General features: G+C 42.3%; 2 protein-coding genes across 11 annotated transcripts in view; one reads left to right on the top strand and one right to left on the bottom strand.

The window, feature by feature from the left end:
* The window catches only part of Rnf125 (ring finger protein 125), a 90,039-nt gene extending 81,699 nt beyond the window's left edge, over positions 1-8,340 (bottom strand). Inside the window, exon 1 of one of the 2 annotated variants that reach the window (XM_076554788.1) lies at positions 8,189-8,340. The gene's annotated coding sequence lies outside the window, so the exon portion shown is untranslated. Of the gene's footprint in view, positions 1-8,150 lie in introns of both variants that reach the window. The other variant, XM_076554786.1, reaches the window with a different exon arrangement.
* A 350-nt stretch (positions 8,341-8,690) lies between these two features.
* The window catches only part of Trappc8 (trafficking protein particle complex subunit 8), an 80,756-nt gene continuing 64,188 nt past the window's right edge, over positions 8,691-25,258 (top strand). For 2 of the 9 annotated variants that reach the window (XM_042264343.2, XM_042264342.2), the window contains exons 1-2: positions 8,774-8,991; positions 20,684-20,878. In XM_042264343.2, the coding sequence (XP_042120277.1) occupies positions 8,835-8,991; positions 20,684-20,878 (352 nt within the window). In that variant the 5' untranslated portion in view covers positions 8,774-8,834. Of the gene's footprint in view, positions 8,992-12,443; positions 12,514-18,047; positions 18,487-20,683; positions 20,879-25,258 lie in introns of those variants that run through there. The other 7 variants (XM_076554785.1, XM_076554783.1, XM_042264341.2 and 4 more) reach the window with 6 other exon arrangements.

Here is a 25,258-nt window from a genome sequence, read left to right as displayed (position 1 = left end):
AACTGAACTGTAGACCCCTTGCAAGAGCAGTAAGCATTCTTAACCACTGAACCAGCCCTGCCTTTGTTCTGAACTGTTCTGGAGCAGTACCTGATGTATGCAAAGTTTCTGGAACTATCTGTCTGTGCCTCACTGCCTGGTTTTGGTTGAATGGCAATGCCTTTCCTTACTCAACCATCTCACTAGCCTAAATAATTTTTAAAAATGTGTGTGTATGTGTGTGTGTGTGTGCATTACACCATGTGTGTGTGTCTGAGTTATGCCATGTGTCTGCAGATGTCTTCGTGTCAGAACAGTCTAAGAATTGAGTTGTGTGAGTATTCTGAATGCTTGTGAGAAAACTCCAAGAAAACAAGGTAAGAGTCTTGTAAGTCAGTTTCTTCAAAACACAGACTTGTTCTTGGAATGTGTTACCTCCTCCCAGGTATAGAAAACAGGAGTGAATAACTGGCTCTTGTTATTTGTTTATATGCCTCAAATGGAAAAACATGGTTTTTGTATTGTGCAGCTTGTCCTTGTGATTGTACACAGGTTAAACTAATGAAAACTTTACTCATGTGACCTTTCTTAACCCTCAGAGTATAAATTATCTGAAGCTCTGAATAAAGTTGGTATTGCATAAGACTTTAGTCAGCCTCATATACTGGCTCCACTCTACCAAGTTCCACTGCCTCTACAGAAAGCCCAGCACATGCTAGAAGAGGGCTTTGGCGCCCTTAAAACTGCTGTCTGAGCCAGGTTCTGGGAACCAAACTCTGGGTCTTCTGGAAGAGTAGCAAGCACTCTTAACTTAGCTGCTGAGCCATATCTCAAGCTCCTAACTATGGCACGTTAACACTTGGGAAGTGGAGGCAGGAGGATCAGGACTTCAAGGACAGCCTTGGCCACATGAAGATCCGTCTAAAATAAAATAAAATGTGGGCCAAAGCTGAGGTTAGCACAGTAGTAGAGGACTTGGTCTAGTGATAATAAAGCTGTCTGATCTCTAGAACTCTAAAGAATATGAACCAACATGTAGAATACAGGTTTATTATATGTGAACATACTATATATGTGTATATTGTGTGTGTATATGTATGTGTTGGGCACTAGATTGAACCCAGAACCTTGTACATGCTATTGCAGACACAACCATTGAGCTACATGTTGCCTGCCCTGATCTCTCTCTCTCTCTCTCTCTCTCTCTCTCTCTCTCTCTCTCTCTCTCTCTCTCTCTCTCTCTCTCTCCTCCCCTCTCTCCCTCCCTCCCTCCCCCTACCCTTTCTCTCTGTCCTGTTAGGGATTAAACCCAGGGCCTTTGTATCTTAGGCAAATGTTTTACCACTGAGCTACATTCACATCCCATAAATTATATATTTAAACCCTCCTTCTATTTCAATGTTTTCAATTAGTATATCATGAAATATTTGAGTGTAATTAACTTAAAAGTTTCTCCCTCTTACATTATGTGTATTGTTGGTTTCTCTGCATGTATGTCTGTGCACCACGTGTGTGTAGTGCCCACATAAGGCATTCGATCCCCTGGGCCTCGAGTTGCAGATGGTTGAGAGTTACTATGTGTGTGCTAGGAACTGAACCTGGGTCTCCAGTGATAACTATGTATTTTAGAATTAAAATTTTTCTTATAATTACAAATTACAATGTTCAACAGCACCATCTGCTGTTGGAAAAGTTGAAAGCAGTTACAGTTTTGTTCTACACTAGATTTGATCTTCACATTTAAAATAATTGGAAGTAATTACAGAGGTCTGAAAGGTAGACTTAGGTGTTCAGCTTTAAATGAATCCAGCAATTTTAGCCTCAACATAAAGTATTTATTATGTGTATACAATGTATGAGTATTAAGTGCAGTGCCACAGTGCACCTGTAGAGACCAGAGGACAACTCAGTGGAGTGCTCCCTTCCTTCCACTATGTGGGTCTTGGGGGTCAAACTCAGGTCATCAGTCTTGGCAACAAGCATCCTGCCCATATCACTGGCCTCTAACCCCAACTTTGTTTTTTAAAAATATCTTTTTAGAAGCTGGAAAGATGGCTCAGGAGCTAAGAGAAAAAAATTACAAAATCTTTAAAAATATTTTTAGGGTTTATTTTTAATGTTGCCCCACAGAGGCCCGAAGAGGGTGCTGGATGCACTGGAGCTGGAGTTATATGCAGTTATGAGCGCTCAGACACGGATGATGGGAAGCAAACTTAGCTCCTCTGGAAGAGTGGTAGGGCTCTCTTCAAACAAAATGTAGATAGACACTTTGTCTGCTTGTGTGTTCATGTCTGCCTGGTGCAAGCCAAAATGTCTGTAGGTGTGTTTGGAACAAGGAAGCTTGGTGGGAAGGCAACTTCCTCATAGTGAAGCCCCTGGGATGAAGGGAAGCAAATTCTGTTTCTAGCTTCATGTTGACTATTCAGGAAAGTTGACTGCTCACATGGTTCACTTCCTACATCAGAAAATTGGTGACTGAAGGTGGTTATAGGGAGTTCAAGGAGTCATCACCCACACTAGGGCAGGTATTTTGATGATACAGCTGCCTTGGATTTATCTATGCATCTGTCAGTAACCTGGTTCACTAAATACTCTTTAGTCAGTGTGGTGGTTTGACTGAAAATGGCCCCTAGAGGCTCATAGGGATTAGCACTATTAGGAGGTGTGGCCTTGTAGGAGTAGGTGTGGCCTTGTTGGAGAAGGTGTGTCATTGGGGGCAGGCTTTGAAGTTTCAGATGCTCAAGCCAAGCCCAGTGTCACTCTCTCTTCCTGCTGCCTTCAGATCTGAATGTAGAACTCTCAGGTACTTTCCCATCATCATGTCTGCCAACATACTGCCATGCTTCCTGCCATGATGACAATGGACTAAACCTCTAAACTGTAAGCAAGCTTCCAATTAAATGTTTCCTTTGTAAGAGTTGCCATGGTCATAGTGTCTCTTCACAGCAATAGAAACCCTAACTAAGACAGTCAGTATCAGCAATGAGTGGACATTTATTCACATCTCCCCAGGAAGGTATCACCTGGATTTGCGTAAGTACACTCTGTGATGTCCAGTGGTGATGGACTTGTCTAATGACTCAGTTCTGAAAAGGTATCCCATCGTTGAGCTTTGTTCAACAAGTGTTTACTCATTTGTGACCAACCCTGTCCTCTTGGCCTTGAGGGTAGGATATGACCAAGCTATGGACACAGTGAACTATTCAAAATACATGTAATATAAGCACAGCCAGTGTCCAGAGGAGGCATAGACACAGAAGAGCACAAGCTAGACCTGCAAACACATCCTGCACAGTGCCTTATTCTGGCACAGTGTGGAGACACCTCGCTATTGACTTGTATTCATTCACTTCATTCACTGGTTCTTTTGACTTAGCAACAGAACCATGGACCTTAACATTTCCAGCCTCCTTAGGAGATAAAGTGTTTTCTAGAACTTACTGGGTCCAGTGGGATGTGAAATTATTGAATGACAATTTTATGATTTGATTTTGTTTCTAACAAAGAAAACAGATTTCTTTATTATATTGAAAAAGCAAGTGGGCATGGCACTACCAGAAGAACCAACAGCTCGATTTGCTACCCTCCCTTATTTTTTGTAGTACTGGAGACTAAACCCACGGCCTTGCACATGCTAAGCAAGCACTCTACCACTGAGCTATATCCACACCTCATGTCTTCACTTTAAACAGCTGGAGGCCAGGCATAGTATCACATACCTGTAATCCCAGCAGGTTGAGACAGGAGGATCAGGAGTTCAAGGTCTACCTACTACCTAGTGACTTTGAAGAGCACATTAAATTCACCATGTTCTCTCTATATGCATGTATGTATACCTAGGAAGATGCTGGCCGCCAAGCCTGATATCCTGAGTTCTATTCCCAGACCCACATGGTAGAAGGAGACAAAGGTTGTCCTCTGACCTCCACTTAGGTATCATTGCATGTGTGTGTATGGGTACATGAGCAAATACAAATAAATAAACTTCTATAATGAAATTAGAAAAAAATATTAGTGTCTGGGATGTAGTTCAGTTGGCAGAATTCATACTTAGAACGCATGAAGTCCTGCTTTAAATCTCCAGCACCACATAAAAATGAAGAGATCCTAGCCCTGGGAAGTGGAGGCAGGAAGATTAGAAGTTCAAGATCATCCTTGACTATAGAGTGAGTTGGTGGCCAGCCTGGGCCTGTCTCAGAAATAAATAAACAAATAAAAAGCTACTGGTCACAGACTATGAAGAACCACATCCAAAGATCCCAGGGTTGGAATTGGCTATGATGATTTCTGTATGGCTGCATCCAGGTATAAGATGAGTCTGTTTTCAGTAGTAAAAGGGATAATTATTAGGTAGGAGCAGTTTTAAAATCATAGCTATGGAAGAAGGCAATGTGTGGTTATGAAGAAGCCAATGATTAGTTGTGGTAAGATATATGATTTTTATATTTGGCTGGTAAACATTCCCATCTCTAGTTTGATAGTCATAAGTCTTATCTTCCTTCCTAGAAGAGTAGAGATATGACCATGACTTGCTGTGGAATAATCTTTTTGTACACTATGAATATGTATTATTCTCATTGGCTAATAAAAAGCTGATTGGCTGATAGCTGGTCAGGAAGAGATTGAGTGTAAGAGAATTCTGGGAAGAGGAAGGGCAGAGTCAGAGAGTTGCCAGAAAATGCAGAAAAGCAAGGTAAGAATGCCATACTGAGAAAAGATACCAAGCCACATGGCTAAACATCTATAAGAAATGTAAGAGTTAGCTAGTAACAAGTTTGAGCTATCGACTGAGCATTTATAATTAATATGAGGCTCTGTGTGATAATTTGGGAATCAACTGCTGGGTATTTGGAAACAAATGGTTGGGACAGAAAACATCTGATTACAATGACTAGCCATAGCTAATAATGGCTAACCCTTCTGGAACTTGATTGGCTCAGGAAAAGGCATATGGCAGTGGGATGGACAGACTGATGCTGGGAATGTGAAGTCCCATTTCTGTTTAATTTGTTCAAATGAGAATGTGGGACCTGGGCACATGGGCAGGCCCTCCACTGGGGAGAAAGGTCCCCGAGGAATGAAGATGGAAGCAGAGATGTAGGGAGGCTCCTGCTGATGAAGCCTGGGTTATGCTTGTCCCGAGGGAGCTTTCCTGTGAGCTGTAAGTCTCCTTTACCTACACTTGGTTTAAGCTAGTATAACTTGAACTTCCGATTTATTTTATTTATTTATTTATTTATTTATTTATTTATTTATTTATTTATTTATTTATTTATTTATTTATTTTGGAACAGGGTTTCTCTGTGTAAGAGCCTGGCTGTCCTGGAATTCACTCTGTAGCCCAGGCTGTCCTCCAACTCACAGAGATTGGCAGGCTGCTGCCTCTCGAGTGCTGGGATTATAGGCTTTCACTACCACCTCCAGGCTACATTTTTTTTTTTTTAAAATCACAGGGGATCAAACCCAGAACTTCATGAATCAGAGACAAGTGCCCTACCGCTGAACTATATTCCCAGCATGTTTCATATTTATTTATTTTCCAGCATGTTTTACATTTATTTATTCTTACTTTTAAAGACAGGGTCTTCTATAGCCTAGACCTTGTGGAAATCATCTTGCCTCAACATCTCAAAAGCTGGGATTACAGGTGTTAGCCATCACACACACACACACACACACACACACACACACACACACACACACACACACACACATACACCCCTTTCATACTGTGGAGCAGGCTGGCCTTGAAATTGTGCTGGCACTCCTGCTCGTCTTCCAACTGCTGGGATTATAGGTGTAGTTACCACTGCTTAGACACACTTTTTTGTTTGTTTGTTTTTTGAGACAGAGTTTCTCTGTGTAACAGCCTTGGTTGTCCTGGAACTCACTCTGTAGACCAGGCTGACCTTGAACTCACAGAGATCCGCCTGCCTCTGCCCCCGCACCCCCATGTGCTAAAATCAAAGGCATGTGCCACAACCACCTGGCTCTAGATACACTTTTTGATGTTGTTGATAAATACAGAGTCTCATGTATTCCAGATTAACCTGGAACTTGCTATGTAGCTGAGGATGACACTGAACATCTGTCTATCTGCCTCCACTTTTCCAGTGCCAGGATGACAGGCATTTTCCAGTATGCTCAGCTTACATTTTCCCCCAGATTCAGCCTTATTGTGTATTTCAGGCTGACAATCTTGTTTCAGCCTGGATTTTTTTTGAGTTGGGTGAGTGTTCCAAGATAGGCTTTCCCAGAATAGGCCTGGTTGTCCTGGAACTAACTTTGTGGACCAGGCTGGCCTCGAACTCACATAGATCCACCTGCTTCTGTCTCCTGAGTGCTAGGACTAAAGGCATGTGCGACCACTACCTGGCAATTCCAGCTTGGAATTACTGGCATGTATCACCACATCCAATTTTAACTTCAGATTTTTTTTCAGATTTATTTATAGTACATGTGTATATGTCTCTGTATGGTTATGTGCACATAAGTATAGGTGCCCTTAAAGGTCAGACAAGGGTGGCTAGTCCCCTGGAACTGGAGTTACTGGCAATTGTGGGCCACCTGATGTGGATGCTGGGAACTGAACTCAGGTCCTCTGCAAAAGCAGTAATTGCCCTTAACCACTGGGCCATCTCTATTCCCACTAACTTCTGTTTTGATGTTGCAAAAGTCTTGATTAAAAAGTCTGCTACCACTAGGCATGGTGGCACACACTTTTAATTCCTGCACTAAGGAGGCAGGCGGATCTCTGAGTATGAGGCCAGCTAGGTCTACATAGCAAGTTCCAGGCCAGTTAAGGATACAAAGTCAGACTCTGTAATTCAAAAAGTCTGTTAAAGCCTTTTTTCGCCGGGCGTTGGTGGCGCACGCCTTTAATCCCAGCACTCGGGAGGCAGAGGCAGGCGGATCTCTGTGAGTTCGAGGCCAGCCTGGGCTACCAAGTGAGCTCCAGGAAAGGCGCAAAGCTACACAGAGAAACCCTGTCTCGAAAAAATCAAAAAAAAAAAAAAAAAAAAAAAAAAAAAAAAAAAAAAAAAAAAAAAAAAGCCTTTTTTCACAGACAGGTGGTAGCATACTCTTTTAATACCAGCACTCCAGAGGCAGAGGCAGGCAGATCTCGGTGAGTTCGAGGCCAGCCTGGTCTACAGATTGAGTTCTAGAACAGCCAGACTGGTTACACAGAGAAACTCTGTCTCAAAAAAAAAAAAAAAAGAAAAAAACAAAAAAGTCTGTAAGGCTGGGCGGTGGTGGCGCACACCTTTAATCCCAGCACTCGGGAGGCAGAGCCAGGCGGATCTCTGTGAGTTCGAGGCCAGCCTGGGCTACCAAGTGAGTCCCAGGAAAGGCACAAAGCTACACAGAGAAACCGTCTGGGGGGGGGGGGGGAGTCTGTAAGGTGCCCACTGTAATGTTATCTCTTTTAAGGCAATACTCTCCCTCCCCTTCTCTTGAGACAGGGTCTCACTGTACACAGCCCTAACTAGCTTGTAACTTGCTACACAGGCCAGGGTGATCTCATACTCACAGAGATCTATATGCCTCTGATAATAGCCAGCTCTAGGGCCCAGTCTTTGGTCTAGTAAAACTCTGTTCCCCATTCTGTCTTGTGGCAATTCTCTGGTAATTCCCTTTTAGGCGTGGGTCATGTGGTTATGGGGGCTGACAAGTCTCAAGTATGCAAGAATGGCCAGCCACACAGTATATAAGTACTGGTTTCTCCACTGCCACGAAGTAAACACTCCAAAAAGGAAAAGGAGAGGCGGAGCCAGGCGTGGTGGTGAAAGCCGGTAACCCCAGTACTTGGGAGGCTGAAGTAGGAGTTCCAAGACATCCAGACACCCGGAACTTCACGTATGAGAGACAAGTGCACGACATCCCAGCCTGCGTCTTAAAAAAGGACGGACGACGAAGGCAGCCTTTCCCAGAGATCCAGAAAAATGGAGTTTCCCCATACACGCCGTGCTAACTAAAGCACCCTCGATAGCACATTCTCCTGCGCGGTGGTTGAGCACACGTGTGGCGGACCGCTTCTAAAAGCACACCGGTGCTCAAAGGATACACGGTCCGCCTCTAGCACCTGCAGAGGGCACCTGGGCACCTGCCTGGCAATCAGCACCCCTTCTCCCTCAAGCAGTTGCCGCCCACCCAGGGAAAGGCGGGGCGACCTGTCAGAAAGCAGCGCGAAGTCACACCAGTTGCTTACTGCAGCCAGATGAGATCTTTGGGGACACCAAGAAGGTCAGGCCGGCGTGAACAGCCATCACCATTACAGACTGGCCAAGGGACCCGCGGGAGAACCGGTCCAAAACCTGCGCGCCGGGGCCGCTCGGCCACGCCCACCCGCCTCACAGCCCCGCCCCCCAGCCAATAGGGGCCGCCGCTCGTCACAGTATTTCCGGTTCCATTCTCCCTCCGGGCTTCCGTAGCTCCCTGTTTTCCCAGTCCTCGGCCCCGGCCCCGCCCCGCCCCTACCGCGTCTTTGACACCGTCACGTGAAAGGGTGCGCGCGCGGGGCCTGCCGGGAGTCGTGCTGCCGGCGGGTCAGGGTTCGGCCCAACATGGCGGTTCCGGTCGGGCAGTGACCAAGGCTTTGGCGTCGGGAGGACTGAGCGGCGGTGGTCGGCGTCCCCACCGGCCAGGGTGGGATGCAAAGCTTCCGGGAGCGCTGAGAGGAGGCAGGGGCGGGCCCAGGCCCGGGAAGCCGAAGCAGCGGCGGCTGCGCGCAGTCGGCTGCAGGCTCGGGAGCGGGGCCGCACCCGGCCGGCCGGGCGGGCAGGCGGCGGCGGCGGCGGCGGCTGCGGCAAGCTCGGCTCCGAGGTGGGGCGGAGGCCGGGCGCCCGGCCGCGGCCATGGCCCAGTGCGTGCAGTCGGTGCAGGAGCTCATCCCCGACTCCTTCGTTCCCTGCGTCGCCGCGCTGTGCAGCGACGAAGCCGAGCGGCTCACCCGCCTCAACCACCTCAGCTTCGCCGAGCTGCTCAAGCCCTTCTCCCGCCTCACTTCCGAAGGTACGTGGGGTTCTTCCTCGTCCATCAGCTACAGCCGAGCCGTGGCCGAGAAAAGGAAGTTGGGAGCAAGGAGAGGACAGAGGGGCGGCGGCCCGGGGCTGCGGCGGACGAGGGGGCGGCCAGCGTCTGTCAAGACCGCGCGCTCCTGGCCACCCCGGTTTTCTAAAGCGCTTTCCTCCTTGGACGAGCCGGGTCATTAAGTCGTGAAGATAAACCTGAGCCCCCTGCACAAGGGAGTCGAGACTGTTTTTAACAGTCACCCAACAGGATTTGGTACTTCTTAGACAGTTAAGGTAGAAAGATGCAGCCTCCAAAACGGAGTTTAAGAGTAAAGATCTGTCATGTCTCACACTCCCTTCGTCGAGTGTTAAATTGGACTTTTAAAGTTATCTTGTTCGTGGCATTCGTCTAGTCTTGGGGTTCATCTCTGTCTGGACCTCTGTTTGGCTGTTTGCTTTCCTCCTTTCGACCATTCGAACAGGTTCTAGCTATACAGCAGTTGGCCCAATCTCAAGAAAAGCAAGCAAAAGTATTACATGAATAATAGTAAAGGGTGGGGGCTGCCCTGTAGCTCAGTTGGTAGAGTTTCTGCCTAGCATGCTGGAAGCCGCTGTCCATTAGCTTCTCAGCCCCACACAGCACACCTGTGATCCCAGTACTCGGAGCTAGAGGCAGGAAGATTAAGAAGGTTAAGTCTTTCCTGGGCTATGTATGTGGCATGTTTGAGGCCAGCAGGTGTACACGAGACCCTACCTAAAGAGAAAAATGTAACAATTAAAAAGTTAAAAGAAAAAAAATGACAAAGGATAAATTGTAGTAACATAGATGTTTCAAGTTATCTAGATTTATGGGGTTAGAACAGTTCAAGCACTTTGTCCTTTTCATTTTGGTGGTTAGTCATAAGAAATATATTCATATTTAATAATTATTTTCTTTCTCCAGCTTGTTTATTCTTGCTAATTTTTAAGATGAGTTTCACTCTAGTCCAGGCTGGTCTGGAACTCACTATATATATGTAGCTTGGCAAGTCCAAATTCCAGGCAGTCCCCCTGTCTCAACCTCTTGAGTGCTGAGATTACAGGCTTGAGCTGCCATAACTGGCTCTTTCTCCAGGTTTTGATTTTTTTTTTTTTTTTTTGTTATTAAGGAAAAAAAATCATACTTAAAATTTTATTCAAGGGGACAAGAGAGATGGCCCAGTGGTTAAGAGCACATGTAGCTCTCACAGAGGACCAAATTTTGATTCCCAGCACTCAGTGTGTGGTGGTTCAGAACTTCCTCTATCCCTAGCTCTGGGGAGACTCGCAAGTCGAGACACACACACACACACACACACACACACACACAGAGAGAGAGAGAGAGAGAGAGAGAGAGAGAGAGAGAGAGAGAGAGAGAGAGAGAGAGAGGAGAATTTTTAAAAGTTAAACATTTTAATTTAAGTATACTCCTAAGTGTGGTTTAACTGCTCTCTTTAACAGAACATAGCAAACAAACACACAAACAAAAAAACAAAAACCAGGTAAAGTTCCTTGGAAATTTGAGAGTTGTTTAGGATGAAGGGTTCTCTTATTAACTTTTGTTTATCAAATAACTGTGGTCTTTATTTGGTTATGGTGTTTATCCAGATGTGTACACACACACACACACACACACACACACACACACACACACACACACACACAGTGCTATACTTGTTGGTTCCTGTGTTTACATGCTTCAGGCAGTCTTTAGGAGACTTGCTGCTTTGCAAGTTTCTTTTTGTAGTTAGGGAGGAAGGAAGTATCCAAAAAAACCCAACTTTGAGGGGCAGAGAGATGGTGTAGTGGTTAAAAGCACTTGATACTCTGCAGAGGGCCATGGTTCCATTCCCAGCACCCCTTGGCAGCTTATAACTGTAACTCCAGCCCCAGGGGATCCAGCGCTGTCACCTGGCACAGCACTGTCCACAGGTGATGTGCTTACATACGTGTAGGCATACATACACATAAAACTAAGTTAAAATTTTTGTTGTTGTTTGAGACAGGGTCTCTCTTTGTAGTTGTGGCTGTCCTAGAGCTCACTAAGTAGACCAGGCTGGCCTTGAACTCAGATCTGCCTGCCTCTGCCCTCCACCACTGGTGGGATGAAAGTTGTGTACCACCATGCCTAGGTAACCCGAACTTTGATAATTCCTGGACTCTCTTCAGCCTATAGTTTATTCAACATTGCAGCTACTCCCATGCTTTACAGCAGTGGTTCTCAACCTTCCTAATGCTGCAACCCTTTAATACAGTTCCTCGTGTTGTAGTGACCCCAACCATAAAATTATTTCATTGCTACTTCATAACTGTAATTTTGCTACTGTTATGAATTGTAATGTAAATATCTGATATGCGACCCAAAGGGGTTGAGACACACAGGTTGAGAACCATTGCTCTAGCGTTACTAAGAACAGCAAACCTCTGCATTTGTAATTCAAATGGGGTTGGGGTTGATAGGTCTGAGTATTAGCTCAGATTGACCTCTATTTCTCACTGTACCCCAATCTAGCTTCACTGTTGAGAGCCTCTTGCCCCAGCCTGAGTGCTGGGGCTACAGGTGTATGCCACCACTCCTTGTTTCAGTTTATATTAAACTTTCCGTCTCCCGTACTGAGGTTCAAATCCAGGCTCCTACACATGCTAAGCAAGGGTTATCTCACTAAGCTATGTTTCTAGTCCCTCTCCAGTCTTAAATTCCTAAAAAATGAACCCCAGAAGTCAATTTGACTTTGTGTGTGCTCTTTGCTGTTGTGTTAAGAAAAATAAACAATGCTAATATCTGAGACCTGTTTCATGTAGCTTTTCTTTTAGTCACTGAGTCTTTTGTTATTTCCGCTTACTAATTATCATTATTGTTGCTATTTTGGGACAGGGTTAGTTATGTAGCCCAGGCTGGCCTTAACTCACTATGTAGCCCAGGCTGGCTTCCAGCACACAATGATTCTCCTACCTCAATTTCCTACATGCCAGGATTACAAGTGTGCACTACCACCAGGCCATTATTGCCTTTTTAAATTTGAGGACATTGAGATATAGAAATAATAGCTTATCTGCAGTTTTGTATCTTGGAAAGATTTAAAAACAGGTAATGTGACTCAGGATATTGTGATCTGAATCATCAAAATCATCTAATTTCTTGGGTGTGCTTACTTTTTTATACTGGAGAGCAAGGTCTCATGTAATCTAGGCTGGCCTTGAACTCTTGATCTTCCTGCCTCTATGTTCTAAGTATTAGGATTACAAGCGTGTGTCACCATGTCAGGCCTCATATATATAGTTAAAATTTTTGGTAACCTTGATAATACATAAAGAAAAAGTAGCATATGATGTTTTCTTTTGATGCTGAGGGTTGAACTTGGGCCTCTTGCACTAAACTTTTTTCTTTTGCGCATAGGTGTATTCTCAGCCCTGGTGGGATTAGTTCCAGTAATGTAACTTATTTGATCCATGTATTTCCAAAGTTTTGGCAGATTTATTTCAATAGGTATCCAATATAAAAGATGTAAGTGGGAAGTTTTGCATTCTTTTTTGTTGCTAAAGTTTTTTAAAAATGGTGTGCTTTGTGCTTAAATATCCCCTTTTGTGAGTAGGTGCATTTTTAAGAACTCCGTAGGCCTTCTATGATGGTGCGGTGATAGAGGTGAACTTGTGTCCACTTGTATTTCTCCTTGAAGCATGGGAAAGATTAGGAAGGAGTACAGTGAGGTGGTTGATAGACAGGTGGTGGAAAGACAAAAGCATTTACCATGTATTTGAGAAGGAGTGAGGTAGAACGGTGTCTTAGTTCCTCTTGTTCCTGTGATAAAATATTTTGACGGAAGCAGCTTGAGAGGGAAGGATTTATTTTGGCTCACTGAAGATACAGTCCATCATGGCAGAGAAGTGAAGACAGAAGGAGCCTGAAGCATCTGGTCACATTGCATCCACAGTTAGGAGCCAGGAGTGATCGCAAACTCTAGTTTCCCATTTTATAGTCCAGGATCCCTTTTAAGTCAAGATAGATAACCCTCTACAGTCAAGATAGATAACCGTAGTAATCAAGCTAACCCTCCAGTGGCATGCCCAGTCTTCCAGGTGATTGTAGATTCTATGATTGCAGTTAAGACTGCCGTCAAATGGTTAGGTCAGAAGGTATAAATTGTAGTCAGTGTTTAGGGGAGAGTAGCGGGAAAGCAATCTTGTAGGGTACAGAATTCAGAGGAGATGCTGGGGAGAGGAGAAGCTTTGTTTCAGGAAAGGGCTTCTAGATTTCATTTCTAGTGGTAACTGGGGCAGTCTCGAGTTCTTGAGCAAGGCCATTGAGTTTGTAGTTTATAAGGTTCATATGAGTTGTTATAAATTTTTAAAAAGTTTAAGCTGGCATGGTACATGTCTATAATCCTATTGCTTTGGAGGCTGAGGCAGGAGGATTACTTGCTTGATGCCAGCTTGAATTACATAAGGAAACACTCAGAAAAGAAGAAAAAGTTCAAAGGTAATTAAGATACAGACTACAGTGTCAGCATAAAAATATTTGGTAGAACATTAATTTTGGAGGGGGGCTGGGAGTTCATATAGGGGAGGTGGAAGGTGTTGTATATAAGAATATGGATGTATGCATGTATGAAATTCTCAAAGTTAATGGAAAATATTATATTCAGAAATTTGGTGTAACATCCCACAGCCTTTTTGTTGTTGGTAAATAAATTTTGGGGCTTTTTTTCCCTTTATGGTATGTGTATTATAGAGATTCTTCAAAGATTTTTTTTTCCCTTAGGAAGTAAATCATAAGAATATCATTTAGGTAGTACAATTTCAGGATCCAAGTAAAACAAGTTACATTTTCTTTTTTAAAGGATTTCCTTTTATTTTACAAGTGTGGGTGTTTTTGCTTGCATGTGTGTCTGCACCACATTCATTCATTGACAGCAGAGGCCAGAGGAGGGCTCTGGATCCCCTGGAACTGGAGGTACAGAGGGCTACTAGGCATCCTGTGAGTGCTGGGAGTTGAACACTGGTCCCCTGGAAGAACAGCCAGAGCTCTTACTGAGCCATCTCTCTAGCACCATGTTAAAATTTCTTTACTCAGAGAAAGGAATGTAAACAAACAAGACTAGATTTTATTTGTGGCCAGCAGGTTTATTTGATTTGCCCTGACTTCTGAGATCAAACTTGGCTTAGTACAGTCAAGTATTTCCAGATTTATCTTTAGGTTTCAGTAGAAAAAAAAAACATAGTTTAAATATTACACTGAAAAGACGATTGCTAGAAGAAATTTGAGTACCATTTTTGTGTAGGACCTTAAAAAAGTAGCTATTAGGCTTCAAGTGCATGTAAGTTAGGTGATAGGGAGCTAGTTAAGGTTTCTTGCATGTTTTTAAAACCTAAAAAGAATTAAATACACTGCATCTACCAATGAAGCACAGTTCAATGGTTTTGTATATGTTCTTGATGTGTGCTCCAGATTTAACTTGTATTCACTGTTCACACACATTTTGTGATCCTACTACTTCTTTTCTATGGTGCTGGAGATTGAACTGGGACCTTATGACCCTAGGGGATGCCTGTTTACGCTTGTAAATAATACTGTAGCTACCAACATAAAACAAACCCAATGGCGTCTTTGGAGAGTCTGTGTCTCATACTAATGTCAGGCTTTTTTAAAAAAAAAAAAGAAAAAGACCTTACAGGTCCTTTGCATGTATATTATGGCTTCCAGCTCGTTCGTTCGTTCGTTCGTTCGTTCGTTCGTTCGTTCGTTCGTTCGTTCATTCATTCATTCATTCATTCATTCATTCATTCATTCATTTATGGGATTCCTGTGTGTGAGAATGTGTGTTTCTGTATCTATATGCATTTTTATGCTTTTTCTGTGGTTCTTTTTCTTGTTTGGTTGTCTTGTCATTTCAGATTTGTTTGTTTTTTATTATCTTTTTGTATTTTAATATTATTCATTAACTGCCTATTTGTTTTCTAACTAGAGACAGAAAGGGTGTATAGATCTGGATGGGAGGGGAGGGAAGGTGGGGAAGAACTGGGAGGAATATGGGAAGGGGAAACCATAATCAGAACATATTGTATGAAAAAAATGTATTTTCAATTAAAAAAAACGAGTAAAGAAAAAACAACAACAATAAAACAACAACAAACAGAGCTAGGGATGTGCCTCAGTTAGAGTGCTTATCTATAGTACATATGCCCTATATTCACCCCTCACCACCATAAAAGAAAAACACAAAATTTATGTACTGCTGAGCTGTGTCCTCAGTCCTCTAGTATTTTCGGAGATTTGTATTGGCGGTCGGCTTCATAGAGTTAATCATGCCTTTCTGTTTGTTTGATGGGAGTTATCTAATAATTCTAAATAGTATTTCATTGTATCTTTTACATGTGTTTTCAGAAAATTTCACTTTAAACACTAACTTTAAATTACAGTTTCGGAAGTATGTATGTTAATATGTTGAAATTAATTAAATTTATTTAAGTGATTAAAATAATAGATTGTAATTCTTCTATAAATTTGAATAGTTTCTCTGCACAGACTAGAGAAGTTTGGCAGATAAGTTTAGGAAATGTCTTTGAAAGGCAGCTTCTCTAATTTATTTTCTTTCCGTTTCCCACCTCTTCCTCTTCTTCCTCATCTCCATCCTCAGCTACCCCCCACCCCCCTTCTTTATTGTTTTAGATCTGGCTGGCCTTGAACTCCTGATTCTCTTGCCTCCACCTACCAAGTGGTAGTACAGGTATGCACCACCACACTTTTCTTTGTTGTTATAACCATCATAATCATTTTTTAAGTTAAATTTCTTTTAGTTATAAACTTTGCTTTGTTGTTGTTGTTGTTGTTTTCTTTGATATTCAGGGGTTAGGACCTTTATGAATGACCTATACCCCAAACTTAAAGCATTTCATCCTAGCACTGTTTTCATTACTTTTCTATTCTTGTATGAAATAATTGACAAAAACAACTTGGGAAGAAGGGTGTATTCTGACTCTCGTTTAGATATAGTCCACCACAATGAAGAAGTCAGCTCTCTTCCTCCTTTCCATTAATTTCTGAGACCCTAGCCCATGGGATGGTGCCACCCATATTCAGAGTGGGTTTTCCTCCTTAGATAACCCCGTCTGTGGACACCCTCATAGTCAGGCCCAGACGTTTGTCTCCTAGATGATTCTAGATCCTGTCAAGTTGACTCAATATTGACCACCACACATCTTTCCCTTGTCAACTTGATACCCACATATATCACTTTAAACATTTTAATCTTTATTTCAATGTTTATGACTGCTGACTCAGCGGTCAGAAGAGGCTGTCTGATTCCCTGGGACTGAAGTTACAGATGGTTTGTAGGTCTCCATGTGGATGCTGGGAATTGAACTCGGGTCCTCTGGAAGAACAGGTAGTACTCTTATCTACTGAACCATCTCTCCCCCCATCCCTCACCCCCCAAAATCACTTTAAAGCCTTCTATCCTTTGTCCCTGTAGGCACATAAAAGTACTTCATAATGTAAAATGCATTCAGTCTAAATTCAAAGGTTCTTAGAGTTTTTAACAGTACCATACTATTTTGAAGTTAAGTACAGTTTCTTCTGAGACTCTGATGTCTTCACAGTGAGCCCCTATAAAATAAATTACAAAAACAACAACCAGATGACATACTTCCAATGTGGGATGACACAAAATAAACACTCCCATCTCTAATGGAAAGAACGAGGGTATAGCAAGGACTGTTTGGACCAAGGCAAGACTGAAACCCAGCGGGGCAAATATCAAATCCTACAGCTCTTTGCTGGGTATCTGGGACTGTGCTCCTGGTGGCTTGGGTAGCTCCACCCTTCCTGTCTGCCACCTGCAGCACATACAGTCTCAAACCAGTTTCACTCCATTCCTGTAGCTTTCCTCAGCAGATATCCCATTGCCCTGGTCTTTTTGTGGCATCCCAGGGTCTCCCAGTGTTGCTTAGGCTTCATCTTCTCAGCTTCACCTTGTGGTCTCTTAGGCTCTCTTAGCAGGGAATCCAACCCCGCCACACATTGCTGTGCCTCAGTGGTGTTTTAGAACCTTGGCCTTCCATGCCTGTAAAACTGGTACCATGTATATGATGCTAAGCATTGCCAGCTTGAGATAGAGCTTAGGCCCCTGGACCACAATTGAATTGTTGCCTGGGCCTTCCAAGATGACTCCAGGGAGACAGTTTTCCCTATAGTTCTTGAGCAGGGCACCCTTTCAGTAGCGTTCTGTTTAGACCCCTTTAAGGGAATTTGGATTTTCACAGAATGTAGTGCTAAAAGGATGGATGGAGTCTTGCTCTCTGGGCACTTTTCCTATTGTTTCAGTTCAAAACAGGTTTCTCTAGAATTGTACCAATCTCTAATAATAATATCTCCTTTCTCACCAACATGGCTTGTCTACAGCTGTATTTTTTTACATTTATATATTTATTGTATGTGTCTGTGTGTATGTGTATAGGCGCTCGTGTGGAGGTCAGAGGAACTTACGAAGAAGTTGGTTCTCCTCTTCCAACATGTAGGATCCAGGGATCATACTCCAGTCTCAGGCTTGGCAGCAAATGCCTTTACCTGTTGAATCATCTTGCTGATCCCTTGTCTTCAGCTTTAAACTCCTTTTTCCCAACAAATGGCATGTTTTGTTTTTTTTTGTTGTTGTTGTTTGTTTGTTTGTTTTTTACTATTTTGCTCCATTTGTTCTCACTGTAGACCTGGGTAAAAGTAGTGTGCAGTAATCAAGACACAGCCCAGATGCTGTCTGGCTTGATATCAGCCAACCACTGAATTCAGTCTCACTGAAGTTGTTAGGACATAGGCAGTGGCAGCCAGATTCTTTGTCAGAATATAACATGAATGGCTTTTAGCCTAGTTCTCAGTGGAGCCTTGTTCCCCTTTGGAACCCCATAAGCAAGGCCACCATTGCTAATGTTTTTCTTGGCACTCTGATTTCCAAATTCCCACCAGAGTGGCCTGGTAAACTCTTTTTACAGCATTCATGGGCTTTCTGAGTCCCAGAGTTCTAAGTTCTTTGACATTCTTCTATGACTGAGTCTCAGAGGCCTAACAATCACATAGTCAGGTGTATCACCACAACTGTCCCACTTCTGCGGTCAGTTCTGTATTAGTTCTTTTTTCATCGCTTTGACAACATACCTGATAGACATCATAAGGAGGGAAAATTTATTTTGGCTGACTTTGGAGCCTGTAGTCCATCATGGGAAGATGACAGCGGGAACAGGAGGCTGTCTGGTCACCTTCTTCTATCCAGTCACCAGAGAGAGAAATGAGTGGGGGTGCTCAGCTCACTTTCTCTTTCAGCTTGGGACCTGAGCCCATGGTGTAATGCAGTCCTTATCAGGGTGGGTCTTCTCACTCCCTGAATCCAGTCTAGAATCAGGCATACTCGGGTTTGTCTTCTGGTGACTCTAGATCCTGTCAAGACGACAATATTAACCACCACAACCACTCCTATGATGATGTAACTAGGTAATTAATCTCTAAGGTTTGGAGAGAGAGAGAGAGAGAGAGAGAGAGAGAGAGAGAGAGAGAGAGAGAGAGGAAGAGAGAGGAAGAGGAGAGAGAGAGGAAGAGGAGAGAGGAAGAGAGAGAGAGAGAGAGAGAGAGAGGGAGGGAGGGAGGGAGGGAGAGAGAGAGAGAGAGAGAGAGAGAGAGAGAGAGAGAGAGAGAGAGAGAGAGAGAGGAGTTTCTAGTTTGAATATAAGACCTAGAATATGCTAGGAAAGTATATTATAGCGTTGTTCCCAGCCCTCAAAGGAAGGTTTGCTACAGTTTTTGCTGCTTATAGTACTTAATTATGGAGCAACCTTGAGGAAAATACTTGCAAAATATGTTCCTGAAGATTTCAGAGGTATATCATAGTACTCTGGCAGTTCTCTTTTCCTTTCCTTTTCTCTTTCCCTTTTATTTTTCTGTGTCATAATTATACAGTTGGGAAGTTTTAATTATTGAGGGAGGTCTGTGTGTACTTAAATGAGAAAACAATAATCATAGATGAATGCAGAGCATACAATAACTTCATCTCCACTGTTCAGCTACAAAATGCAAAACTTGTCATCTTTTTAAACCTTTGTGTGTGTACATGTGCATATGTGTGCCCATGGTGTGTGTGTGTGTGTGTGTGTGTGTGTGTGTGTGTGTGCGCGCGCGCGTGCAGAGCAGAGGAAAACCTTCAGTGTCTGTCTTTTCCTTCCACTTTGTGTGAACAAGGGTCTCTTTGTTCACTCCTGCCTGTGCTATGCTAGCTGACCTGTGAGTATCCCCAGATCCTCTAGTTTCCAACACCATGTCTTTGTGGGAGTGCTAGGATTATAGACATATGGACTTCTGTGTCTGGTTTTATGTGGGTTCTGGAGATCCAAACTGTGTTCCTCAGCCCTGTGTTTGCTTTTTTTCCGTTTTCTTTAAAATTACTGTAAGTTAGGTTGGAATCCTCCTCCTTTCTCTTGGTTTTCTTTTCGTCTTTAAATAGTCAGGTCAGCTACTATGAATACATTTTGCACATAACTTAAAATTATTTTTTTAAATCATTGTGTATGTGTGTATGATGTGTATGAGTATGTGCATGCGTGCACGTAGAGATCAGAGGACAACTTGTAGTGCTTGGGTCTCTCTCTTCCCATCTTGGACTCTGGAGATTGAGTTATCCACTATCCCACGTATGTTATTTAAAATACACATGCAAATATTCAAAACACATGCTATTTGATATTTTATTTTATTATTATTATTTATTTTTTTTGAGACGGTGTCCCATTTTGTAGTCTGGACTGGCTTTGAACTTATAGCAAGACATTCCTTTGGCCTGAGTTGCATGAGTGATTGAATTATAGTTATGAGCCACAATACCTGGGTAATATTTTAATATTTTATTGTCCTTTTTTTTTCTACCTGTGAAATGTATCCCTCATGTTCCAAGGCTTGCTTGGGACATGGTTTGTACACCAAGCTGCTTTGGAACTCAAAATAATCCCTGTGTTTATGCCTCCAGATTGCTGGGATTATAGGTATGTGTTCCATACCTGGATGAGCTTTATGTTTTTAAATTTAAAATTTTAGAAGTGTCTGAGGAAGCACAAGAAATTATGGAAATTTAGTTTGTAACTGATTAAATTATAAATAAGCCTAGATGTAAAAATGCTTTTGGGAAGCTGGGCATAGTGACATATACCTATAATCCCAGCATTTGGAAGGCTGAGACAGTAGGATCACTGTGTGTTCAAGGCCACTCATGCTTTATACAAAGATCCTGCCTCCAAAAGCCAGAACAGTATCTGGGTACTTTATGGTTTTGGACAGCTCTAAATGTAGGGGAAACAGGGCCTATAGGGAAATTGTGTAGCATTGTGTGAGAGGAAGGAATATTTTTTTCCTCTTTGAGACAGAGTCTCACATAGCCTAGACTGCCCTTGAACTCCTGATCCTTCTGCTTCTATTTTCCAGGTGCTGGGATTATAGCATGTGCCACTATGACTGTCTAAGTGGAACGAGTTTATGGTTAATAGGTTAGGTATTTCTTTTGGTTTGTAAGGGGAAATGTAAACCAGTTGTATCTTGGAAGAATTATTCTTTTAATTCTTAGTTTCTGATTTGAGATTCTTTTGTGTTTGAAAACAATGATACATTATACCAAGTTAATTTAAAATTTCTTTCTCTCTTTTAAAAGTTCACATGAGAGATCCTAATAATCAACTGCATATAATTAAAAATTTGAAGATAGCAGTAAGCAACATTGTCACCCAGCCACCTCAGCCGGGAGCCATTGGGAAGCTTTTGAATGATGTCGTTTCTGGCAGCCAGCCTGCAGAAGGATCAGTGGCTAATGTGATTACAGCGGGGGATTATGACCTTAACATCAGTGGTATGTAACAACTGTTGATATTTTTTTAAATGGAAATTTTTTTTGTTAGGAAAATAATTCTTTATCTTGGAGACCTTTCATTCAAGTGATTTATGGCTTACAAGGTGCTAGAGCTGGGCCTACAGAGCAGTGCTGAAAGACATTTTCACACCCAGGAACTTCTTTGTTTCTAGCACCTGTAGTAAGTAACCTAGAGGGTAATCAGAGTTTCATGATAAAACTAATAATGATAACATGTGGTTTTTTTTTTTTTTTGTATGATTTGATATTGTCATTAAATGAAAGGCATGTTATTATACTTTTAATCTTTGTGTTAAGTGGAAATGTATATAAAACAGATGTAAGTACATAGTTTTATAAGTGCTTCTTACACTGGTTTACGTAGTGAATGTTTTTATAATAAGACTGATAAGGAAAATAATACATTAATATGTAGAGTGAGTTAATATTTGATGTGATTCTTTTCTAGTATTCAAAGTCTTATGAAAAATACATGGTGCATTCTTAAAAGGAAAATATTAGAATTATGTTAATCTAATTACAATCTCTCAACTGCTTAAAAACAGCAGCTTACTTTTTTAGGTTGGTCTAATTTAGTCTTGACACTTTGATGCTTCCTAATTGTATCGCTAAAGACCTTCCTGGGCCAGTGAGATGGTTCAGCTGGTATAGTGTTTGCCATGCAAGCCTGATGACTGGAGTTGGAGGCCTAGAACTCATGGGAGTGTGGTAGGAGAGACTTGACTTTACAGAGTTGTCCTCTGACCTCCACATAGGCACTGTGGCACACATGCACCCCCATACATTAATATAATAATAATGATAATAATAATAATAATAATAATAATAATGGTAATAGTAGTAGTAAACCAAATCTTGCCTCTGTACAGAGAACTTAATGGCAGGTTGTAGGTCAACATAGTAATTAGTCTATAAGTATGTATACTTACAAATATGTGTAGAATTACTGTGTTTTAGTCTTCCATATCTTTCTTTGCCATTTATTTTAATTTCAGCAACATAGATCAATCTGATAATTTCATTTTATCTTTTTTTATTTTATAGTGCTAGGATTTGTCCCAGGACCTTAAAACATGCTAGTCAATCAGCTCACCACTGAGCTATACCAGTCAAAAGAATTTGAATTTTTAGATAACAGGATTAGTCAGTTTCTGGTATAATGTATTTTAATGTGATAGAAAATTTTGCATATTTACCTGAGAAATGGTAGAATTTGAGATTTGTTTTCCTGTCATCAGTGTTGAGGTATGAGAGGCAAGGAGTCAGATGTTAATGTCTTAATCTTATATATGACAAGCCCTGAGTTAATGGGGTAACTGAGGTAGGCTGCTGACGGTTTGAAACTTTGTCTTTTCTCTGAAAAGATAAACTTGATTAGACTCCTTCCTTCTTCCTGTTCTCCTATCCTTCCCCAGTCTCCCCTCTGTCTCCTCTTCTCCCACCCTTTCTCATGATCTTGCTCTGTGAGACAGTCTCACTGTGTAGCTTAGATGGCCTGGAACTCACAGTGATCTACCTACCTTTTCTTCCTAAGTGCTGGGATTAAAGGTGTGCACCATCATGCCCACTTCTTTCTTTCACAGGGGAAGGCTTCAAGCTTTCTGTGTAGCTGAGGCTGCCCCTAACTCCTTCATTCTCCTCCTCTACCTCTCAAATGCTAGGATTTTCGGTGAGTACAGCCTCTTCCAGATTCTGTAAAGCTATTTTATAAAGTCTTTCCCTTTTCTCTTTTTCTTTCCTTCCTTCCTTTCTCTCTCTCTCTCTTTTTTTTCCTTTTCTTTTCTTGGAGACAGGGTCCTGGCTGGCTTGGAACTTGTGGCAGTCCTCTTACCTCAACCTCTCAACAGGCCTGCACTGCTAAACTTAGTTAGGCTCTTAACATTTTTGGTTTTCAGATGTATTTATCTTCTGCTATGCACTTTGCACTGATACCTAGAGATGTATAAGACATGTGTTATAAGCTTACAGTCAAGTAAAGAGATCATTGTTAATCAGTAATCATAATACATTCTGATTTATAATGTTATAGAAATAATGATTGTAGTAAAGATGGCCTGTCTGTCATTCCAAAGAGCTAAGAGGATACAGAGGGGAATTGCCTATCATGTATGAAAGTAGTTTTGTGGGGGTTTGTTTTTTGTTTTCTCCTTTTGGAGTTAGGGTCTTGCTAAGTATCTTAGTTGCTTTTCTGTTATAATGACAAAACACCGCGACCAAGGCAGCTTATAAAAGAAAGAAAGCATTTAGTTGGGGGCTTGCTTACAGTTTCAGAGGGTGAATTCCTGACCATCATGTTGGGGGGCATCAGTAGCCAGAGAACTTGTATCTTGAGGCAACAGCCATGAGGTAGAGAGATGACTGGATTGACATGGGCTTTTGAATCCTTAAATCCTCCCCTCTCCCCAATGAGACACTTCCTCCAACAAGGCCAACACCTCATAATCTTTCTCAAACAGTTCTACCAACTAGGGACTAAGCATTCAAACATGTGAGCTTGTGGGTGTCATTCTCATTCAAACCACCACACTAGGTTTCCTAGGCTGATAGACTGACAGAGTGACCTGCAAGCCTCCAACTCTTGTGTTTCCTACTTCTGTCCCCCCCCCCCCCCCCCCGTCCCCGTCCCATCCCCCGTTCCCGTCCCCCCCACCCCCCGGCTTTCTGGGGTTGATAGGTATTGTCTTAGGTAGGGTTTCTGTTGCTTTGAAGAAACACCCTGGCCCCCATAGGCTTGTAGCTATATCATAATGCAAAATGCATTTAGTCCAACTTCAAAAGTCCCCATAGTCTCTCACAGTCTCAACAGTGTTTAAAAGTTGAAAGGTCAAAGTCTCTTCTGAGATTCATGCAGTCTCTTAATTGTAATCCCTTATAAAATCAAAATCAAAAAGCAGATCACATACTTCTAACATAATGGCATAGGATATAATTACCATTCCAAAATGGAGGAAATGGAACATAATAAGGAAATACTGGACCAAAGCAAGACTGAAAACCACCTGTGCAAACTCCACACTCTGCATCTCCATGTCTGTTGTCAAAATGCTCTTCAGATCAAAACTCCTTTGAGCTTTGTTGACTATAACACACTTCCTTTTCTTGGGCTGTTTGCACGCCTACTTAGTAGTTTTTCTTGGTAGGTATTTCACGGGTCCAGCATCTCCAGCATCTCCAGCATCTTGGGGTCTCCAAGGCAATCTAGGCTTCACTTTCATAGTTTCACACAGTGGCCTCTCTAGGCCTCCCTTCAGGGGTACCTCTGATACATGCCTGGCCTCAACAGCTTTCCTTAGTCGTAGAGGGAGATTCCATAACCCCTTTCTTCTGTCTTTAATACTAAAGCCAGAACCACTTGACCGAAGTTGGCAAGTTTTGCTGCTTACTGAGGCAGGAACATGGTCCCCTTATTTAATTATATCTTCACCAGCTTTCTGTTTCCATGGTTTCCTTCGCTCCCTAAGTTTGATTGTCCTGAAACTTGATCTGTAGACCAGGCAGGCATCAAACTTAGTGATCTGCCTGCCTCTGCCTTCTGAGTACTAGGATTAAAGTACTGAAGTTTCAGTTTGTTCCATCATGCCTGGGTCTAAGCTGTTAATTCCTTTTCATAAGTTGGAAGCTTAATTGGGTAGGCTCTTGCTCTGAATTAAAAATCACCACTTTTTTATTCCATTTAATATCTTTGTTTATCTCCTTGAATACAGGATTTATTTCCATTCTGCTTCCTGGTATTCCTTTTCTCCTCAAATTGTGTATTTTGTATTTTTCCTTGCTCAGCTTGCTTATAAGAGTGAACACTAATAACCACACAACATAGTCTATACTAGACTGTTTTGAGATTTCATTTGCCAGTGCAATTAATCCAAATTTCTTCACTTTAGAAGCAGCCACATTCTTAGCCAAAACATCACAAGAACAATCTCTAGGCCACATATTAAAATTCTTCTCTAAAATCTCTTGAGGTAGCCCTCACAGATCTAGTCACCTCCAGCACTACTGTCTTCTCTGCTCCTACTAGTATGACCCAGTAAGCAGTGCTTAAAGCATTCCCCTGCTTTCCTAACCCAAAGTACCAAAGTCCACATTCCTCCAAATAAAATGCACGGTCAGGCCTATCACAGCAATACCGCAGTCCCTGGTACCAACTTCTGTCTTAGGGTTTCTATTGATGTGAAGAGGCACCATGACACCAGCAACTCTTATAAAGGAAAACATTTAATTGGGGCCGGCTTACAGTTTCAAAGGTTTAGTCTGTTATTGTCATGGTGGAACATGGTGGCATGCAGGCAGACATGGTACTGGAGAAGGAGCTGAGAGTTATAAATCTGGATTTGCAGGTAGCAGAAGGAGAGACTGTAT

The sequence above is a fragment of the Peromyscus maniculatus genome, chromosome 19 (assembly GCF_049852395.1).
Source record: "Peromyscus maniculatus bairdii isolate BWxNUB_F1_BW_parent chromosome 19, HU_Pman_BW_mat_3.1, whole genome shotgun sequence".
Taxonomy (NCBI): domain Eukaryota; kingdom Metazoa; phylum Chordata; class Mammalia; order Rodentia; family Cricetidae; genus Peromyscus; species Peromyscus maniculatus.
Note: the sequence above shows the minus strand (reverse complement) of the source record. Positions and strands in the feature narration are given on the sequence as shown.